This window comes from Cyanistes caeruleus, chromosome 1 (assembly GCF_971803275.1).
Source record: "Cyanistes caeruleus chromosome 1, bCyaCae1.hap1.1, whole genome shotgun sequence".
Taxonomy (NCBI): Eukaryota; Metazoa; Chordata; class Aves; order Passeriformes; family Paridae; genus Cyanistes; species Cyanistes caeruleus.
The window spans coordinates 22,630,727-22,653,120 of NC_141701.1; the positions used below are offsets into that span (position 1 = coordinate 22,630,727).

Here is a 22,394-nt window from a genome sequence, read left to right on the forward strand (position 1 = left end):
ATGTGTTCCTACACATCACTGCTGCAGTTCTGGGCAGGCCCACCATGCAGCTGCCCTGAGCAAGCCCTTGGAGAGGTGGGCAGTTGTTCTGTACAGCCCTGCTGACTCTGCCTTGCCTCCTGCCAGCCCTGATGCTGCCTGATGCAGCGGAGCTGCTGCATGGCAGCACAGCTACAGACCTGTGCCCTGGCAGGCACTAACTGCAGTCCGGTGGTCTGGCCACAGCCAACCAAAAATGCATTTTCAGCTGGTGACTGCTGAGGTTTTTGTGAGCTTATGCAACGTGAGGAAAAATGTGTCATTATTTCTGCTCTGTTAAAAAAAGACACAAACAAATCCTGGTTCACGGGACCTTTTGAAATACTCATATTTCCCTTGAGCATGAAACTCAGAACTGCATCTGACTCTGGTTCCTGCAGCTGTCCTGGAGCCTGGAAGTCCCCACAAATCTACACTTAGAGCACTCTGGTTGGACTGTGACCATCCTGCTGAGTGAAGTGATGGAGGGGCTGAAAAATTGTCCATTACTTTGCTCCCAGCTGTGTGACACAGGCACTGCCCTTGCAAGGCCCTGCCTGCCAAAGGGATGGGTGCTCATGGAAGGTGATACAGTCCTGGTGGAGCGTTCATACAGATGTAAGTTAAATGTAGAAAGGTTTCTTTACAGAGAGGGTAGCCCTGTGAAAACTGGATATTCAAGCTACTTTCATCATCGAGAAAATACAGAAGGGATCACAAAATCTGATAAAGTTTTGCTTAGTACAATTCTGCAAATTCAATTGGTGAGAATCACCTTACCTCATGTATATACTCAATTATCGTAAGTTTGGGGGAAACATTTCCTATTATAGTGGGATTTCAGAGGTTTCTACCCTAGCAGCTGGAAAGTGACATTATTTGTCACACTAACTTTGAGAAGTCATTCAGACAGAGAAAACTACTCCTAGGTTTGAAACTTGTTTCAGAGTTTTGACTTTGTATCATAGCATTTGCACCACTGCAGGCCAGTGTTTGACCTCTGCTCAGTTTTACAGCTGTGTTTGTTAAAACACTTCACCTGTTTCCATTACAGAGAAACAAGTGAAGTGTTGGGTGGAAAGGTTGTCATGAAAGCAGTGAATTTCATGGTGATGAACAGGATCATCACAGGATGTATGCAACTCTTAAACTCCCCCTGAACTTTTGGACTTCCTATAAGAAAAATGTTTGCAATCAAACCCACAGACCTGCACTCATTCTTCTTCCCCCTCCGTTTCTCCCAGCCTTTGGCCTGAACCTTTTGCATAGTGCAGGTCTCCTTGGCAATCTGAGTGCTGCAGGAGGATGGACCAGACCACTGAAATCCAACACTCCTCAGCTCTGCACGAGGGTGGAACTGGATCCTAGCTGGGGAATGGTGCTCCTGACAATTAACTACCTTTCTTCAAAGGTCATTTCTGCAGCCTGACTCTTGAAATTTTTTTGAGTTTTCTGAATCTGTTACATTTTATTTGCAGTAATCACAGATTTCGTGGGTTAGCTTCCACAAACCAAGAGCTCCAAAAGGAAAATCTAAAGTAACCCTTAGCTATACCCTCAGCCCCTTTTCTAAAAGATTTGTCTTGCAAAACCTCTCTGAACTGGTGACATGTATTAAAACCATTGCTTGCTGTCTGAAATTTGTTTGTGGTGATGCAATGATAGCGATTAAACGGATTTACAGCACACTACTGAGATACTTGTTCTGTGGGCTAAATCCAGTAAATGGTCTCAAGAGCCTGGCCCTTGAAATGAAATGCAGACCCCTGTGTTGTTTGTCTGCTCTTCATAGCTATATAATGCATGGGGAGAGTTAGGTGCTTTGGGATGTGATCCCAGAAGTTTACTTTGTCCAGCTCCCGTTTCAGAAAAGAAATCCTGAGGGTGATGAGTTATTTGAGGCTGACAGTGACACATGCAGGCTGCTATAAAGAGGCATCCTAGCTGCTTTGAACAGACAATCAGACCTCTCAGATATCTCCTGAATAGTGTGACATGGGCTCCAGATTAGCAGATGGAGTTAAATAAAGTATATGTGGAAGATGTGGATGCTCTTGTACCACCTTCAGCTGGGAGACCAATGTGCTAAAAAGACCTGAAGGAAAAACACAAAGCATACTGTGATCTAGGGCCACTGAGCTTAGACAGTACTTAGCAAGCACTTATAAAAACATACACTTGTTTTAGGTGCCCAAGTCCTTCCTCAGTCTTGTTTTAAGTGATCAGGCCTGTGGCTCTGACCTGGGTCCTTGTCCTCCCTCACTGATGTGCTGAAGTCACTGCTAGTCTGAGTCCTGCCCTGCTGATCTCTTCCTTTCCCTTTCAGCATCACTGACTGTCATTGCTGTTAAGGCTGTGTCCAGCATGATAGCACTTTCTGTGAAGGGGAAAATGCAGCTAACTTACTCGGTTTTCTATGTCATGAGTGTTTTAATGGCAACTTCTTGTGCTTTCCAAATCAAGTAAGTGAGATTCTGCTTACCTACTAACCTTCATACATGTTTTATCTGACAGTTTTATTTGTTACTGGTAATGATTCCAAATAAAAGTTGCATTTTAAGGCAACAAATTCTGGCAGAGCCTTGACAGATGCATAAATTGCCTCCAGCTGGTTGTATTGTTTATTTAAACTTTATTTCTTAGATTATAATTGATTGTTATGGACACCACCTCCTCTCATTATCACCTTCAACAAGGTCTTCCCAAATGTACTTGCCTAGTTTTGGCACAGTTCTTAACACACTAAGTGAAATTTATGCTTATGTAGTTGTTTGGAGGTTACTTTTAGAAATCCTTATTGCTGAATAATCAAATGGCCATGTTTATCCTCATTATTCATGTCTGTTCCTTAGTTTTATGGCCCGAGTCAGATTGAAGAAGAGAATTTATCCCATTTTTTCTCCCTTCCTCTGTTAAATCTGCATGTTGCACTTTGCTATCCTGTATGACTGTACCTTTCAAGTTTCCCCTGCAGGCCTCTGGTCTGTGAAGTGATTGGTTTATGCAGCCTTTGTAGATTGCTGGGGGTGGCAGCATGGTAAAATATGTCTTGCAGCTGAACAGAGTCTGTTCCCTTTCTGCCTGTCCCTCTGCTTCTGGTGCTGATAGCAGCCTTCAGTAATCTCATCTAGACTGCTCCAGTGTGAGCCTGAGTAGTTACTTGCATGATTATTTTCCGGCAGAAAAGCCAACCCAGCTTTTTCGTGGCAGAACACACCATTCCCATGTGGAATCAGAAAGTCCATGCATTATTATGCACTGACTCTCCATGGCTGACTCAGGAACTCCCCTGTAACAGATTATAAAGTGATTTACATCCAGCTTGTCTTCGCTGGGAGAACAGCTCCGGGCATTTAAATAGGAAATAAGAGCTTGGTAAAGAAGAAACTGCTGATCAAACTCTCCATCTTGTAATATTTTTCTTTCTTTCTTTTGCTGGCCAAAATTAAAGCCAAAGTGAAACATGCCCATTTCATTCCTTGGGCTCAGCATCCCTTTTTCTCTAGTCTTTTGGATGCATTTTTTAACAGGGACATTGTTGTCAGACTGAATTTTTCATTTTATTTGTTTTTTCTCTTATTTTCTTTGACTGTCATTCATTAGCTGAGAGCAGCCTGTGCTGCAACAATCTCCTGGATCCAACTCTGGGCCTTGCTATCACTGTTTTAGTCCCTGTGACCAAGTTTGTTGCAAATGGGAGAAAATAATGAGGTGTTTTCAATGACTTCAAAATCCTGACTATCCTGTGGATATGTAGGATTTCTTTATTTTTAAAGCACCATGGAGACTGTTCAACAGTTGCTAAAATAACCACGCAATTATTTTAATGGCTAAAACAGATCCAAGCTTGGATTTTTACTGTGCACATATATTGCACCAGTGAAATGTTCAAGTGTGGTTCTTTTTACAGGCTTGAATATACTCTGCAGATTCCTGACTTTTCTCTCTGAAATAACAATTCACATAACAGAATATCTACAGGTGCATCCACAATGTCAGCTCATGATTCATCACTCTATGGGTGAATGTTGATGGCTGTGGTCTCTGTAGAAGTGGGTTAATTGCTTTGCCTTTTTGCAGATTGTGCAGGCTGCTCCACAGCCAGAGTCTCAGCCCTGCAGGTCTGTGTGCAATGTATGCTTCTGTGGTCCTGCACACTCTTGCTCATGATTCTGGTGAGAGTTCATGTTGCCTTTCTGAAGAGCAGGGCAGAGAGTTTCCAACCCAAGGAGCACAAGCTTGAAGCCACCTTCCTGAACTTTCCCAGCAGGACAGAGTGTTTCTGGGGTGTGATTGTAAGGATAAGCGTATAAATAAGTGTTTCAGCTAAGCTGAATTGAGCAGTAGCAGCAATGTGGACTTCAGCAAAGTGGAACAGAAGAACTCACATGTTGCCATGATGCCAATATACCCTTACACAACCTGTTCGAATCAGAGCAACTTGTCCCTGGCTGCTTGCAGGCAGCACTGCTTCCAAGAACCAATACAGATCATAAACAATTATTCTCTAGCATTCCTCCCTTATCTGTGGTAGATAAAAGTTTTCCAGCAATGCTTCAAAAATCTCTCCAGTGGGAGCCTATGGCCAGAAGAATCCATGCCAACCTTCTTGCTTTCTGCAGAGTCAAAACCAGAAAGTAAATTCAATGTGTGTGCTGTCCAGGGCTACTTGCTGTTGTGGTAAGAAATAGTCACACTGTTAAACTGACAAGAAGTGGCTTAACTTGACCTAAAGTGCAAGGAACCTCCTGTAGGCATGAGGTGCAATAATGCTTTTCTTGCAGGTTCTTGAATCAAGCAATGCATCTGTATGAAGTAACAGCAGTTGTCCCCATTAATTTTGTGCTCTCCACCTCCAGTGCCATCATTTCAGGTTTGTTTCTGACCTTCTTTCTCTGGAGAAAAATTTTTTAAACATCAGATTTTCAGGAGCAGGAACCCTGTGAATTAGAACCCAAACCTGTCATATTTGTCTTCATAGAAAGAAGTTTTTCCTAAGTCATAGGTACTTAAGTTCTGAAAAATAAATAAGTTCACAACTTCTGAAACAAAATAAATGGCAGGGTGTTAGAATTAGATCATCTTTCAGGTCCATCCTGACCCAAATCTTTCTATTATTCTATAAAAATAATCAAATTCTAACCTTTCCAAAATAGATATGTGTGATTTACTGTACCTTGCTGGCTTACTAGAAGTACCTGCATGCCTCATATTGACATCCAGTAAATGCATTTACCATGTGCACACCCGTCTCTCCCTGTACGAACTGGTAGAGTGATTTTAACAGCCTGGCAAACTACCCAAACGACAACCAGCTGTGCTTCATAGTAGTTAGCGTTCATTCCATTTCAGAAGGTGGAATTCTGGGTTAAGTGAAAGAAATAAAATGGCTACAAAAACTTTTTAAGCATTTAACATTTTATTCTGGGTGAGAACTTTGAACTCAGCATTGTTAAAGAGGGACTGCAAATCTTGGAAATGGTGTGCAGCGTAAGAACATGAGCTGGGAGGACGACTAAGATGCTGTATCAGCAATGAGCCAAAATGATCATGTTGTTAGAACATTTATGACTCATTTTAACACACGCTGGGGGCTTTCCTGTCATTGCTGTGCAGGAGTTTCTCATGCAGAGCTGCCATTAATGAGAAGGGGAGTTAGCTTCATGCACAGATTGCCTCAACACCTGTGTTAGAAGAGACCTACACTTTGTGACAGAGAGGAAACTCGTGCCAAAAGGGATTGTGTTCCTGTGACCATATGGGGAATTTGGCCTGGTGCCTCCCTAAAAGATCAAGTACCTATTCAGGAATGGCTTAATAGCTTTGAGAGTGGATACACATGCATTTGCACCAGGTTAGTTAAACCAGTGTAGGGCTTAGAAGAACAACCTCTGCCGAATCTTGCTGGTGTGCTTGTCTCATGATTCCCCCATTCCCACTTACACCTTTGAAGACATGGTCACACTTCAGCTGCACCGGGTCCCACTCTGGCGTTTCTAAGCAGAGCTATGCTCATCAGTGGTTTAAAGCTAATATACTTGGCTGTTAATAGGGGCAGCTGAGATCCAGATACACATCTGGTTCTGTCACCTCCACTACAGAGGTGCTAATTCCTGGAAGAGGGGTGACCAGAAAGAGCTAGTGATCCATTCAGCCAGAAAGATTTGGCAAACTTGGCTGCTGGAGCATTTCACATGGTGTAAACATCAGGGACACAGTTAGTTATTGAAAATCTGTTCCCAATTGGAGTTAAGATGTCCACATGGTCTGCTGGAGTAGCTTAATGAAGTCCATGAAGAACCTCTCAGCTGTATTGGTATGTCTCTGCTTGTGAATAAGACCTCAAGTTTGACCTGCACAGAAATTGTTGCTGACAATGCAGAAGATATGTGCATCTGTGCAATTACCAACCCACCACATGTTCCAACCCGACTGACTAAATCTTCACCAGTCCTATGCAGTATCTTGAGAAAGCCTAGATTATGGAATATAGGGCATAAAGTGAACACATCACAATGTGTATCGATACCTTATTTGGGATTTTTTTGCTCCGTTTAAGCATGACACTTCTCCTGACCCTCTCAGCTGTAATTCATATCACTTGGAAGCCAGTCAAGATCTGCAATTCTTGTTTCTGTCACATTCCAGGGGTCATATTTTATCGGGAATTCCAAGGTGCAGCTTTACTGAGTGTGTTCATGTTTCTGTTCGGGTAAGTGTATCAGCCTAAAATCTGCACTAAGGTTTGTACTGAAACAGCATTGCCTTGTGGAATCTCTTCTTTTCTCAGTAAGAAGAAACCTGACTTGTTATTAAAGTATTATGGAATAGCCATTATAGTAGGATAAAAAAAACATTAAAGGCAAGATTGATGTCTGTGCCTTGGGAGTTTGGAGGCCTGGTTTTGAATCCAAATATGTAAAAATGTGAGACACTTGTGAACTACTAATCTCATGATGGAATGAAAAACCAGCATCATGTGTTCCTCCAGCAGGAAGGAGAAGTCACTGCTCTTCACCAAATATCAAATTATAGGAGGTGCTTTTACAGCTGTGATACATCTCCTCCCATGTTACCTTCCACTGGTGTGTCTGGCTGGTTTTTTCTGCCCCTAAGCATGGGCAATTATATCAGTTGCTTGCCTACGAGGCAGTCCTGTAATAACATTGTAAGAACTCTCCCCCATCTTCCAGCGTCAAGAAAGACACAGCGTGCCTGCAGAAAAATTCAGAGCATGCTAAATAACTTTTTGCAGAATGGTTTAGGTCTTGTGAGAGCAGAAACCTTCTCCTGGCTACCAGCACCACAACAACTTTGGGGAGAAGTGACAATTATAATAATGGGCACGAAATATTTAAAAGATCTCCTAGAATTGCTGGAGGTGTCTTGCCACAGTGCTGTCATATAAATGGGGCTGATAGCTACAGACATCTTCATCCTCTGCAGTTGGGCTGGAGTAGGTGCACACAGCTGCTATCTTGTCTGACTGCTGGAAAAGAGACAAAAAATGGAGATGACCAACCATGTATTTGGCAGATAGGAATTAGGGGTTGTGTTTCCAACACACAGCGGATAGAACTTGTGTCCAACCACAGCAGTTTTTCACTGCTCCTGGCTTACAGCCTGCCCCTGAGACACACAATCAAATGAGAAAAACAACAGAGATGATGATTGTCCGCAGCTAGACTGAGTTGTTAATGAAATTGCACATGCTAGAATGCTAGCTTGGATGCTCTGTGAAGATTTGCTTAGGGATTCAAATGTTGAGGTCTCACACTCACAGGCATCTGATTAGGTATATATTGCTGGAAGTGTAATTTTGGCTGTGGAGCCTTTGGAACTGATAATAAAGCTTCAGGAGGGAAAAAGTAGACTGAAAGAAGCCCAAAATAAATTTACAGAGCTGCCAGGAAGAAGTGTTTCTTTATAAACTCAGCAACTTGGGTTTGGAAGTCCCTGAAAAAGAAACATGGAAAGAAATTCTCATCTCAATGCAGTGAACTGTTTCTAATGATACTGTGCCACTGTTATTTTGCAGGTGTCTCCTATCTTCCCTTGGTGTGATTATAATTGCAAGAAATAAAACAGAGAAGCATTTACAAATTCCTTTTATTGACTGTGGACACATTCCTGGTAAGTAGGACTTTTTTTCTGTCTCTATTTAAATGAGGTATCAGATAATGGGATGACCTAGGAGAATTGAGTCACAAATGTGCTCTAGTCATATTTAATAAATATACTGTTCCCTTAATTTCTATTCCTGTTCCCAACAGATTTTTCAAATAATTTTTCTGGGTTTTTCCAAGTTATTGTTACAACTAGTCAAATGAAAACAATGATTACTGGAGCAAAGAATGTTTAAATGATGGATTGGTGGGGAATTTTGTTTTATTGAAATTCTTTACAGAGTTGTTGTTTTTTCCTTCTCTCACCATATTTCCTTAGGACAAAAACTGACAGGCAAAATACAACCAGGTTCTCACAGTTCATGCTATGGCACACTGAATAAGGAAGATGACTCAGTGAAAAGGCAAAGCTGAAAGAAGAATGTGCCAATTAACAAGAGGAACACCACTGGAACAAGGATCAGTAGCATCTTTTTATTGAGCATGTTCAAGTATACATTGAACTTCTTTATGTTGATGAGTCATAGTATTATTTAATACTAATTAATTTATCCCATGATTGTACCAAATGTAATCTAAAGATAAAGGAAGCCTTAACATAAACCAAATAACCATTAATAAAATGAAATATTCTCCTAGTATCAATGCCTCTTGAGGACATTTTTAGAGTTTTAATTGCTTTTAAATGCAATGAGCACAGGACAGGATTATAAAAATTCCCCTTTGGAGCTCCTTAGATCTGTGTCAAAGTTTAAAGACAAAGGTGAGAAATTAGAATATTTCTAAGTGACTTCCAAGTATTCTGCTATACATATAATCCCTTTTTAAACCTCTTCTATCCTGTTCAGGAGTCAAAACTGTATGCATATATGCAGTAGACACCAACAGGTACACAAAAATAATTTTGTATTGTGTGTAGAAGAGCAATCCTGATTATCTCCTACCATCAGATTAATTCTCTTCCAAGGAAATCAGTCCTCATGTGAGGAGGTAGTATTTGCCATAAACACAGGCATGTGGGCACACGCACACATTCGAGGTGCCCAGCCAAGGGCCTATATTATAGGGTATAGGGTACTATACCTGACAATTTACATCCTTCCAGAGGATTCCTGGAAGGACTGGGCTGGGCTCTGTGATCAGTTAGACAGAGTCTGGTCTGAGTTTTCACTTCTGTTTTCAGCAAAATAAGAAAATGCATGTATTTTCAGAGGAAGTGGGGTAGCCAGGGTCCCTCTCTTGGTATGTCTTGGGAAAATACCCCTAAAAAGGTAGGGCAACTCCTGTTACCACTGGTAATTCTGTATGAGGAAAGGCTGTAAAGAATAGGACCACAAAGAGTCACAGTAACTGTACAATTTCCCCTTCATTAATGGTTGTCTCCACAGTGATTTGAAGAGCCAGCAGTGAAGGGAACAATGACAGTACAGGCTTTGTGTTCACATTTGGTGTCTCTCCACCCCAGTGTCCCATCAGAAAAGCTTCTTCTAGGCATTCATCATGGATGTACTTTTCCCTGTGTGTGAGGGACTTGCCTGTCCCTCAGGCAGCACAGTGAGGATTGGTCACATCCTCTGCATAAACAAAAGAAAGTGCTCTTGAAAAATATTCATGTCTTATTTTAGGATTGAATTGATCTTCAGAAATGGGTAGGGGCAGTAATGGTTAGGGGCCACTGACTGTATTTTGTTTCAGGTCTATTTTTTTCTCAAATAATTGTTTATTTCATATTAAGATAGGTACAGGTGAAGATCCATAAGACAGTTTCGTTTCAAATGCTACAAAGCACACATAGAGCTGCAATGTTTTGTGTGCAGCAATGTCCCAGGAACTATGGTACTTGGGGACTTGTGAGGATGTTTTTCAATGTGGATCTTTTCCAGCTGACACGGGACAAGACTGTGTCTGCACCTTATTTGTACCAACTGTTTGGCTTTGCCTTCCTTTCCTGCCTAACATCTTGAGTTCAAGTTTCTAAAGATTAAAATTTTTTTTAAAAAGCATGTGACTTTTACAGGCTTTCTCCAGGGAGTAAAGACATGCCTGTCTTTCTTTTGCAAGTCAAATTTAAGCTGCTCTCTAAGTCTCAAGTGAGAGTATGTGCTAAAGATAGAAATGAGAGGCCTACAGGTTTTCATTCTGTGACCTGAGAAATGAATGGTGAAATGGGAAAAAGGATTTTGTATTGTTGGTTTTTTTTAATTATTGGCCTTGGGCATCTTTCTGAAATCTGTTTCCGTGGCTCTGGAGTGCTGCAGGAGGTAATAAAAATTATCAGGTATAGGATTTTATCTTTAAAGCAAGAAATCAAATGTAAAAATCTGTGGCAAAAGTTATTTATTTTAAATTGCTGTATTTCATCTTCAAATTTCTTTTTCTTTCCTGTGCATTTATTTTAAAAAAAATATAAGGGTTAAAATGTTTTATATTAACTCTATTATTGTATTTCAAAATAATTTGTGGACCAAAACACTGGTAGAAATTATGTGCAATTAAAAGTTCTGATTTGACATGATCTTTGAGATGTTAATATATTCCAACTAATTGATGTATTACAGGATCGGAAAAACTCAGTTATGAGAATTCATTACTGTTCTGCCAAGAAACAGACATGACTTGTTTCAAGAATCTGTTTCAATGTTATTTTCAGATCCTGCTTGCCATACTTAGGTTGCAAACACCACAGGCAAATGCCTGCTAAAAGAAAAACCTTTGCACTGGAATAAAAAAAGGTCTCAGGAGTCCTTCTGATTAAAATCGAGTTATTTTCTTGCAATGGTTTTCCTGACATCAAAAATGTGGGCCAGAAAATAAGCTGCAGAGCTTGTGCCTGCAGACTGAATTTTCCTGAATAGATCTTCCATGGGATCTGCAGAAACCAAACCAGGAGAAGGTGTGGTGGGCAGGCAGCATCTCATGTGGTCCCTCAGGCTCCAGCTTGGGATTTTTGACAGAGCAGGACCAGCAGGACTCATTTAGCGCTTGTTCCACTGCTGGTCACGCTGCAGAAAGAGATGAAGTATTAACTGGCCATGGGCCTGGAAATGGGAGCTCTGGAGTAGAGCAGCACTGTTCGATTTTTGCCATAAAATATCAGGATGCCTTTACCAACATTTTCAGCTGGCAACAAATAAAGTTTGGATTGGTTTTATCTGTTTTCCCCTGGGAGGGACCTGGTGTTCACCTGCTACTCGCTCCAGCTCAGCTTTTGGCAGACTCACATTTTGCACATAAGGGCACTGGTCACCTAAAACCAAAGGAAAGAGTCTGAACTTTATAAGGGTTTGAGTTTCTGTGCTTTGAAGCTGTGGTTTCATGCACCTGGCAAGCTGCTTGAATGGATCAGCACTACCAAAAGGCTCATCCTCTTTTTCCCAAGCCAGTTCAGCTCACCCATCCTGCAGAAAGCATCTGCATCCTTCTCCTTGCTGGGGTGGCTCTCTGAACTGCCCCAACCAGACTGACTGGGACGTGTGATGTGACAGATGTGAAAAGGGGGAAAGGGAGTGCAACCTCTCTTGCTTCGGGGGAACTGTAATAGTATTTCTCTCCTTCTGAGGAGATTCTCTATATAGCAGCCTTTCTGCTAAGACTACTCTTCCTGTACCACCATGCCCCAAATGCAGCTGTCAGCTTCCTGGAGCTCTTTTAAATGCCACACTCACTGGTTTGTGTATACTGAGTGATGAATAGCCCAAAGTGGGACCGGGATAGGCAGCTCGTGACAACCAGCAGTGTCCAAAGGACAGATAAAAGCCTGGACACATGTCTGACTGTAAATGATTCTAAGGGCTAATTTTTTTATTTTCGGTGACTGTTTGCAATAAGGTGCATAAACAGTGCTGGAAGAATGGACTGAAAAGTCTTCTGTACTCAAACTGTTCTCACCCATGCAATGTCTTCTTCCAGCCCTCTTTATGCAGGATCGATGGTTGCTGGCAGAGAAAAATGCTCCCTTTTGTAACACTGGGGTGCAGATGATTAGACTGAGCTGTCAGTGTGCCCTTTTGTTACTGTCCTCTGAGGCTTGACATTTTTCTTGTTCAAATGTGTTTGTTCATTCCTTCTGCAGAAATCAGCTGGACTGTGTTAGCAACTAGCTGAAAGGAGATAGAGGCTAAGTACCATAATTATTATTGGAGAGCCAAGCTGGAAGATTTACAAACCAAGGCCACTTAGAGAAATGTTTAATGCTCTCGATTCTCAGGAGTTTGAGAAATCCTGAGTTTGCAATGTTTTTGGGTTCTGGGATAGAGTCAGGGACATCAGTGAATAAATAGTGATTTCATATAATTTTGTTGTGGTTTTAGTTCAGGTCTTGTTTTGGTTTTCCCACCAGTTTGGGAGGGAAGGATGACTATTCTTTGCCTAGAGAGGAAATACGACATTCCCTTGGCAGATGGGAGATGTTTCAACCTTTTGAAGCTGGGAAATTTGTAGAGGCACCTCCCAAGCACCTGGCTGATGTAACCCTTTGGTTATAACATAAAAGGAGGCAGCAGTGGCAAATACACCACTACATATTAAGCACTCCTGACCATGAAGGAAGGATCCTTGTCCTCTTGCTGTGTGTTAAATCTGTTCAGAGCACATGTAGTCATTTTGTCCCCTGAGATGCACATAAATATATTTTTGAGACATGCTAAATGGGATGCCTTGAGCATCATATCAGTGTCTCTTGGGCATATACTGTTCTTCATGCAGAGCTCTTGCTGGGTCTTCCCTATAGGGAAATTAGACTGTGTGCTGTCTTTATGGCACAGGATTGCTCTGATAAGACGATACAGTACTGTCAGCATATTCCCATGACCTGGGAAGTGTTTATAGAGAGTGCCCAACAAGGAAGTTGTGTAAACCTGCAGTCTTGGATTACATTCCCTTTATTTTCTGATTACCACTAGAGTAAGCATGGACAGTTTTGGTATCCACAGAAGCAAAATTATTAGCACCTCAAGAATCTCCAGGCCTGAGTAACAGATTAGGTGGCTGCTGAGTAGGTTTGTTACTTAGTCTAAATCACAGTTTTACAGTCAGGCCCCTAAAGTTTGTCTAAGACTTTCAAAGTGTGTTTCATAGTACAAATCTCCATCAGTGTTTTGGTTGCTAATGGACTCAGGCATCAGTCCCAGGGGAATCTGTGTCACAAGGCAGCCATGAGAGGGACACTGCTGGGCAGCAGACTCAGAAATTTATTGTGGTGGCAGAAAAGTTTTGCATGAACACAGAGAAATTACTCCAGGGCACCAGTAATGTACAGTGGTCTCTTGGGCTCCTTTTTGACAGTGTCAACAAGGCACTTGTTGACAGTTTTCAAACTACAGCTACTGTAAAGGAATGATTAAACAGGTGGTGCTAACAACTGACTGCTTTACGTGAAGTTAATATATCACTCTAGTCCATGGCACTAATACCTTAAACATGAAAAGTGGCCTGTGGCCATTGATGAGGGAGCCAATTTCTGTACTTTGCTAAATCACTTTGGGAAAAATAGAAATGATTGATTTAAGCCTCCAGCACAAACATACACTTGCCAGCTCTCCAGTTGAAGATTTCCACTCTTGGAATAGGCATTGCCTTGCCTAGATGAAATCTTTGGAGTCTGCTACCAGGTCTTTTGCCAGAATCATTAAACTGCTTGAAATAACAGCACTGTCATTTGTCTTCCATTTGATAGCTTGTGGGCATAAATCCAGAGCAGCATGAGCATAAGATCAGGAGTTTTCTGTCCATTTGAAAATAAAAATTAAAGCTTTTCTTGAGTTTCAATAGCATGTGTACCAGCTGCAGAGCTTTGTGCTGTCTAATGCTCTCCAGTGCCCTCAGCCAAGAATAGGAGAGAATGCTTGCATGGCACAGAGGCTGCCAATTTTGCAGCTATTACCTGTCACTGAAGGTCATTGCTGGTAACACATTGTTCAGCAATAGAACACAACAAAAAACTACTGACCTTCTATTGATTTTTCAAGAACTGCTGTTCTGTGCTTTACACAATGCAAAAGAGTTGAGGAATATAATTTACTATGACTAAGCATCGCAGTTACGCATATGTTTATTTTTCCCTGACAATATTTAACAGTAAACTAGCAACATGTCCCAACAATACTGACTGGATTCTGGGTGCGTGGATGTGTTGCAGGACTTGATTTAGCGCTGTGAATAAGGAAGGTTGTTGATACAAGAAGTCAGCTTTATGTCATCTGGCTTGGCCTCTTTTACAGCTCAAGTCAGGCAACCTCCTCCAAGCACTTGTGTGAACCCTTTGACCCATCTACAGAAGAAGACCTCCCATCCTCTCCTACTAGTCAAAGTAGAGGAACCACCAATGCCATTAGTAATTTTTACTAGCAATGAGTCATTGTTTGCTTTTAAACTCTGCCTTATGTCTATTTTAACTTGTTTAACTTGCAGCTATTTGCCTTTTGCCAGTGGTTTAAAGCACTTGGTAAGTCCCTCTAGCAAAATACATTATGATGGATTTTTCACTAAGCTGGAAACAAACTTTCTAAGTCTCTCACCATCAGATATTTTTGTCAGCCCTCAAATTGTTTCCTGTGGTTGTTTTCTGCTTTCTCTCCATTTTTCCAGTGTCTGCACTTGGCCAAACACAAAGTAAAAATCAGATTGTAGCAGCACTGAAGAAGTAGCACAGAGCAGGATGAGACCCAGCGTGCCGTGGTTGGATGCCTGGCTTCCCCACTTCCCACAGCTGCAGCCCTGCCACCTCTCCAGGGATGTGCCTGCACTTTGTTTTGACACTGTAATTTATCGTCGGCTGTTTTGCACACCCAGAGATGCAGCAGCCTCAGTTATTTTCAGTGATTTGGTTTCTGACTCACTGCTGAGTTTGGTGGTGGTCCAAAGAGTAGGTGCCCCTGCCCAGAGGTCTCCAGGAAGTCCAACACAGTCCAGACTTTGAAAGCCTCTGGCCCAGGGTCTGACACAGCTATGGTGGTACCTGGCAGTGGTAACAAGCAGCATCACAGAGCTGCCCTTTCTTCAGCACCTGAGAGATTTGAAAGCCCAGCCCAGATTTGGGAGAGGGTGACTAATTCAGTGACTGTTTGAGGTGTGGTAAGTAAATAGGCTCTGGGAGGGGTGCCTGGATGTGGGGAGACCCTGCCCAGGTCAGTTGGTCTCTTCTCAAGGATGACAATGGTGCACCAGAAAAGATGCTGATATTTGACAGATGTTAGTATATGACTGAAAGGTTTCTGCTCTTTCTGTCCCTCACTGCTCACTGCCTGTGTTCTGAAAGCAGTACTTTGGGCATCTTCCATCCAAGAGAACACAAGTATCTGGCAATGGTGACTGGGGCCATCCAAACCCCAAAGATTAGTGGGAAGTGCATGCCAGCCCTGGCATCTTTGACTCATCATTCAGGTGAGCAGCCATTTATCTACTCTGGCTGTGGATCTCTCCACCCTGAGATTCCCAAGGCACTCCACAGGGTCCAGCTCCTGGGTGGACCCTGTGCTTCAGGTCCTGCTTCTCTCTGAAGAAGGAATGAGTGCCCCCAGCCCTTTGGGGGATATAGGATTTGAAATACATTTGCAGTGGAGGGAATATTGTGGTGCTTTTACAGCCCAAGGTGCTATGTTAAGCCACGGAACAGACACAGCTATTTTGCTGGCAGCTTTACATGGTGAATAGTTTGGATCCAGTGCTCTGAGGTGTTTGGGGTGGTTTTTCTTGGTAATTTCAAAAGAACAGATCCCTAATGTCACCTCAATTAGCCTGAGATAACTTGTGGTAGAGTTTTTCATTAAAAAAAAAAAAAAAAGTTTCTTTTAATAGTGAAGTCTTTGCAAGTAAAAGGCCCTGTCAGAGCACTTTAAAAGTGATTACAGTGACTCACATTTTTAATGGCTTTTTTTTTTAATCTCAAAAATGGCTTTTTTCCAAATAAAATCCTACAAGGCCTCATATAACAAACAAGGGTTACTGCTCTTTTCCACACATAACATGAAAAATATCCTTGAGCGGAGCAAACTGCAGCCCATCTGCTGTAGCTTGGCCGGCGTGCGGCGCAGCTCCCTGGCCATTACGCATGGCTCTGGGTAAAGCACACCACCTGCTTCCTGCACGAGGTCCCGCAGCCTCCCCCGTGCTTCTCCGAGGAGGAAACCCATCCAAACTGCTGATGGGGGATGACAACCTTGGCATTCCCTTTCACTGCATTTGTTCTTGTGCCATTTGTTGTTCACTCAAGTGCTCCGTAGACTTTCGTCTTCTTTTCCATCCAAACTAGAAAAAGGCAGGAGTTGCCAGGGATAAATAGACTCCTACTTTCCTGTCTATTGAGCTCCCTTAATCTCCAGCTGCAGTCAGCAAAGTCTTCACCTGGGAACCCAAAAGGGCACCCATGAAAGGGCAGGCAAAGGAGAGAAGTCTTGGGGTAACTTTGCCAAGGAGCAATCTGAGCATCAGCCCCTCTTCCCTGATTCAGGGTCTGTTGCTGCACATGCTTAACTGAGCTGAGCCTTTCATGTTTCCTATTTATGTCAAGCAAGTACTCACTTAAATTCCAGAAGCATCCCTGACATGTACTTCCCAGACACATTTCCTAAACACTTCTAGCACTGACAAACTGTAATTTTGCAAAGAATGTGCTGAGTAAAAAATGGCATTTCCCCCAAGCTGCTTGGCATCATACTGCAGAGCTCTGCCAGCACCATTAGACAGTACATGCTGAGCATCCTCTCCTGGCCATCACTGTCCATGAAAGAAAACCTCTGCTCACCTCGATCACTGCTCAGAGCAGATGAGGGATGCATCACCCATTCACCAGCTACATGGGGAGGGAGCCCTGCAGCCCTGGGCCCGAGGGGTGGGCATGGCTTCAAAGGATGCAGCACTTTACAAAACAAATGGTTTTCTGTGGCCCAAGTGAGGTCAGGGTACACACTGCTTCAGGTTCCTCTTAGAGGTAAAAATGTTAATGTGAAGTTTAAAAGCACAAGTTGAAATCCCTTCCCAGTCTGAAGATTATTAGAAGTGTCTTCAGGAACTGGAAGAACCAGATTATTGGGAAAAGAGGACTTCTGCTCAGCCTTGACTCTGCTGCAGTGGTCCAGACAGTGGTGCGGCAGCACTTCATATTGCCATCAGGACAAGATACTTCTTTCCTTCTGTGTCAAAAAGAAATTAAATCCAGTGCTGTTGTTTTGCTAAGAAATAAACAGTTTTCACTACCTTCTTCACTGAAGCTAAACGATACTGTTAAGTTCATTAGCTATAAACAGTGATCAGTGGCACTCTGAAGTAAAGCCCTGTCTTAGTTTAGGGTTTATTATTTTAGTTTAGTTTAGTCCTAATACAAAAAATTTCCTCTCAGATGGGAAAAATTTGGCACTTGTATGTTCAGCTTAAAATGTGATTTTACAGCAGAGAACAAAGCAGTGCTGCCAGCTGTGCCCAAGACCAGGACATTTTTCTTCTTGAAATTTGTGTTATTGGAGAAAAAAGTGTTTGTGGGTATGTGTGGTTAACTGGATACTTATGTAGCACTAATCGATATCTCATTTTACCTGCCCTATCATATGTTGGAGTGACACATTCCATGCCACTCAGTGCTCAGAGTGCACCTTTTTATTATTTCTTTCTTAGAACTGAAGTTGTGCAACGTGCAGTAAATGTCATTAACACACAGTAAAATTAGTTAATTATGATGCATAAGTAAGTTTTCTAATGCAAAATAGTATCACATCTTTAAACATGTCATTAACCATTGGCCAAAACAAAACCATACCTTAAAAATGTATCATCTGGCCAAAATGCAAGCCTATGTTAATTCATTTTGTTATGCTAAATGGTGGCTTTAAACACACCAAGCCACTGGCAGAGTGAGGTGGCAGCTGGGCTGCATGAAACAGGGTTAAATGTGCAACACACACTTCACTAAAGCACTGGTTAAGGTTATCTCAACATCAAACTACAGCAGAGTCCAAAAAAAATTACAGGAATGGTCCTGCCTCTGTTTCAGCAATTGTTGGTGCCCACAGACTGCAGAAGCCACAGCAGATACCAGAGTGCCTGTGCTTTACTTTAATAGTCAATAACCAAACTGCTGGGGCTAGCTGGGGGGCTACTGGGAAGCATTCAGACTCTTCCCTTGAGCCTGTAGTTACAAAATACTGTGTCCCAGTCCAGGTAAGAGACTCTCCTGCATTCCTAGCTGCTTGTGGGTAGGGCAATATGCTGGTTCCCTTTTCCAAAAAATTGAAATCAGAGTAAGTAAGTATAGCTGTGGTAATGAAAGAGGCACCAGAGCTGCCAGCAGTCAGGGCACCAGTTTGAGTCCTCTGCACACACTGGTGTCTGACACCTTCTGCTTACAGTGTTATCCTGAATCCTTCTGGGTCAGCCTCATATGCAGCATTTTTGAGTGCTCAGAGGCATCTGGGTGGGGCCCATGGGTGTGTCTGCAGTACAAATAAGTTCACTTAGATAAAAGGCAGCTGTAGGAGCCAGAAGATAAAGGGCTAATCTCTATGTCTCAAACACTGATAGCCAGCCGAGGATTGTTGGTAATAACCGTACCTGTGAGAAAGAACAGGATGTGTCTGGACAAGGGGGCTGTACAGAGGAAGGGCAGCACTCTTCTGGCACAAATGTTCTTTTTCTGGCTCTTGGAAAGCGCAGTAGAGTGCAAGCACAGGAATAAGGTTGAGAAGTGGGCATGGACTGTCAACCAAAGGTGGATTCAGCAGAAGTGGATGAAAGCACTCTGGCTCATTTCCAGGAAGGCCAGAAAGAACAGACTGCTCGCAATAAATAATTTGCATAAAATGCAATAAATTTAGGTTCAGGGTGGGAAAAAATTGTCTATGAAAAGGCACTCCCAGGACCTTGGACAACCCATCAGCTGGACCAGCTCTGGAACCAGGACTGGTGATCCTTCTTTCCTTCCTTTCCTTCCTTTCCCTCCCTTCCTCCCTCCCTTCCTCTCCTTCTCTCTCTTTCTTCTTTCCTCTCCCTCACCTTGATCTTTTTCTCTCCCTCTTCTCTTTCACCCTACCCCTTACTCAAAATCCACCACAGTGTGCTCATATAAGACTAACTGGGAGCAACACAGCAGTTTCCATGCCAGGTATATAATTTAGTAATAAAACTTCTTATGTTTTTGTGGACCCTCTGACTTTTGTTGTTCCTTTTTGAATACAGGCATCTAGGAATCTTGAGCACTGCCTTTCTCTTAAAGCAGGACACCACAGCAGCATGAATAGAAGAATAAATCAGCTTACATGTGCCATAAAAATGTGTCTGGAATCACAAAATTTCTAGCAAGTTCTGGCAGAAGGAAGCAATGGAACAATGTTCCAGCAAGCTCTACAGCAGTAAAACCAGGAGCAAGACACCTAACTAGTTTCAGGATGGAGCCTGCAAAAATGGATTCTATGTTTATATGCAACAGCACATCCTCCTGATGAGGAGGTCACTCCCTGCCTCATGCTACGCAGGCTGATGGAGCTGTTAGATTCAGTCTTGGCTTTCTGCAGCCACCAAGCTGTTATGTGAACTTCTGTCCATAGCAACAACCACCTGTTCTCTTTATAGAGGAGCTGTGAGGAAAGAAAAAGATTTGCATTTCACCAGAGACTATGCGGTAGCTGAGATATTCCAGGAGTGGTATCTATATTGGAAAGACCAACGTGGCCTTACCAGCTAGTAAGGGCTTCAGCAACATCTGTGTCCAAAAAAAACCCAAAAGAGTGCAATAAATTAATATTAACCTGCTGGTTTTATTAGTAGTACTGTTGCATCTAGTATGTTTCATTTATGAGTATTTAGCACCTAGTGGAAGATGGAAGCCTGGTACAACAATCTGTCACTGACTCTAAAGAGTACAGGCAACACATTAGGCAGGTATTTTATGTCTTTACAAATAAATTAAATAGTGCACAGACTTCTCCAAAGTAGTGTTTCTCCATGCTCCTTAATCCAAAGTTCCACTAACTTTTTTGACATTAGCTGCAGACTGCTTGAGCAGCCTTAGTGCAGCAGTTTTCATGAATAACCAACTGAAGATTAGGCTGCCCTTTCAAAGTTGTGACAACATATGGGTGAGAGTTTGGGCAGTTTTGGCATGGGGCAGATAGTGGGGAGAGTTGCTTTGTTTTAGAGTTATCTTACAAACCGTTCTCTGAAGTCTTGCAGAAAGGAGTGGTCCCCAGAGCACAGGTGGAGAAATGCTCTCCCAGGGCAGGGACACAATAACATCTGAGAGCAGAACTGCATTGCTCCATACAGCTGCCAGGTTGGCCAAGGATTTCTTGGTCAGCAGGGAGTGGTTAGACCTCCCCATTGTTACTCACAGCTTTAACTTACAGCAGAATAGAAAATAGCACTCTAGTTGTTGTCATAGGGAAGGAAATGTTTAAACTCAGTGCAAGTACAACCCATGCTGGTCTGTTGTAAGCATTTGTGGAAAGTCAAAGATCAAGAATCTCCTGGGTATTCCCATGGAGTACAAAATCAGAGCTGATACAGGCAATACCTTATACTGTCTGACTGATGTCAGTGATGATCAAAACACTCAGGAACTGAGAGGGAGTGTAGGTTTTAAGGGCAGTTGCATCAGCAGTCACAAATGTAAGACCATACCAAGGAAAAAAGGTGGGGGGGCTCTAGATGATAAGGACAGTAAAAGTACAGATCCCTGAAAAGAGCCAGATTTCCGATGGGTTTCTTTAATTTTCTGGATTGAGGAGTAGTCTTTTAAAAGTCTGGCAACATTTATTAGTGCAGAAGAGGCACTTCAGAAATGAGACATATAAGGATGTTCTGACTAAAAGCAGAACTCTCTCCTCCATCAAATTTCCTTTCAAATAGTAATAAAATCTAAATATTGAAGTCTCCTCTACTTGCAACAGTCCTGATTTTCTGTTCTTTTTGAGGAGCAGTTAAGAAAGACATGTCTTTTTCCTTCATCTGTAGGAAAGTAATAAAATCATAGTCATCTGAAAAATACTGGCATTAGGTCAAAGAAGGATTACACAAAAATATGTCAGAGGAAAAAAAAAAGAAAATTAAATATTTGTTTCAGTTTAAGATAACTGAATTCCTCTAAATGAGTAGCACATTTGTTGTAAATGTCAAAATTTTCAAAGGCAATCTCTTAAAAAGTCAACAATCAACACTCACATGGTTCAGAGTCTATACAGGAAAAAAACAGTAATAAAACTTGGAAGTTGAATAATCACTGTTCTTCTCTCTGTCCATTGCTTTCTCTCTTAAAATAAGAGTGTGTGTGTGTGTATGTGTGTGTGTGTGTGTGTAAAACAACACAAATCTATCAGAGCAGGACTTTTATGTCCCTGTATTTACTGTGCTTTGCTAACTCCAAAACATTTAATTCTGAAAAACAAAGTCTTATTTCTCCCCTGCAGGAAGAATTTTCTTTTTCTTGCCTCAATTATCACTTAAAAAAAATTTAGGATTAAAACATGACTGAACTTAAACATTTCATTTGGAGTAAGCACTGTCCAACAGGTTTGGGTGGTCAGCTTTGATAATTCAGCTTCTATGAAGCCATTTGCGAAGAAGAAAAAAAGCGTTGTCCTAAGTGATTTCAGTTTTTTTCAAAGATTGCTTTCTTGATAAAGTTATATAATAAATCCCTAAAAGCTGGTTTATAGGCCAGCTCCACAAGACAAACAGTGAACAAATTGGCCTGGGCAAGGAAAGCTTTCCTAAGATAATTAAAAACAACTTGTGCCGGCACTGTGAGAAAGAAGACAGCTTTCAAAATGTTTATCTTCAAGCTAAAATACAAGTCCCAAGCCTGAGTTTGAAAAGCAACTGAGAAATTGTTGTCTTTGGTGAGGAGCTGATGTGCAGTGGGGGGTAGGGGGACCAGGCTGTGAGCATCACCAGGTGGGATTGGGGCCAGCAGGTAGGCTGAGATGGCTCTGGGATGGGCTGGGCAGGAACCTCCTTCCCCTGTTACATCCCCCTGGTCTCAGAGGTACATCCTCTGCCAGCTGTGCCACAGTCCCTCCTCAAACCCACACCCAGCACCTTTAGCCCCTCCCTTTGTTTCTCCCTTTTGATCCCTCCATCCATTAGCCCCTATGGATGATCATGCTGATCCACTCCTTTGCCTCTCCTGCGTTTTCTGTGGACCACCCTACCGCTGGGATATCCAAAATACCCTTTTCTTTCCCAACATATCCTTCTATTGCTTCACTTCATGTTGGCTTCTTGCAACTTAGGTGATGATTTACATTAAAAGCTGGGTGAGAACAGAGG

The 22,394-nt window shown here is 42.2% G+C and overlaps 1 protein-coding gene and 2 long non-coding RNA genes across 4 annotated transcripts in view; 2 read left to right on the forward strand and 1 right to left on the reverse strand.

Moving 5' to 3' along the window:
* The window catches only part of NIPAL2 (NIPA like domain containing 2), a 49,472-nt gene extending 40,687 nt beyond the window's left edge, over positions 1-8,785 (forward strand). For both annotated transcript variants that reach the window (XM_023920730.2, XM_023920731.2), the window contains 5 exons: positions 2,345-2,480; positions 4,803-4,891; positions 6,667-6,730; positions 8,057-8,151; positions 8,464-8,785. In XM_023920730.2, the coding sequence (XP_023776498.2) occupies positions 2,345-2,480; positions 4,803-4,891; positions 6,667-6,730; positions 8,057-8,151; positions 8,464-8,558 (479 nt within the window). In that variant the 3' untranslated portion in view covers positions 8,559-8,785. The remainder of the gene's footprint in view (positions 1-2,344; positions 2,481-4,802; positions 4,892-6,666; positions 6,731-8,056; positions 8,152-8,463) is intronic.
* Positions 8,786-15,572: 6,787 nt separating this feature from the next.
* On the reverse strand, positions 15,573-18,499 carry LOC147655370 (uncharacterized). Its single transcript, XR_015278870.1, has 2 exons — positions 17,893-18,499; positions 15,573-17,272 (listed from the first exon to the last, which is right to left on the reverse strand). It is a non-coding gene; the product is annotated as an uncharacterized LOC147655370 (long non-coding RNA).
* A 106-nt stretch (positions 18,500-18,605) lies between these two features.
* Positions 18,606-19,894, forward strand: LOC147655371 (uncharacterized). Its single transcript, XR_015278886.1, has 2 exons — positions 18,606-18,670; positions 19,308-19,894. It is a non-coding gene; the product is annotated as an uncharacterized LOC147655371 (long non-coding RNA).
* Positions 19,895-22,394: the final 2,500 nt, after the last annotated feature.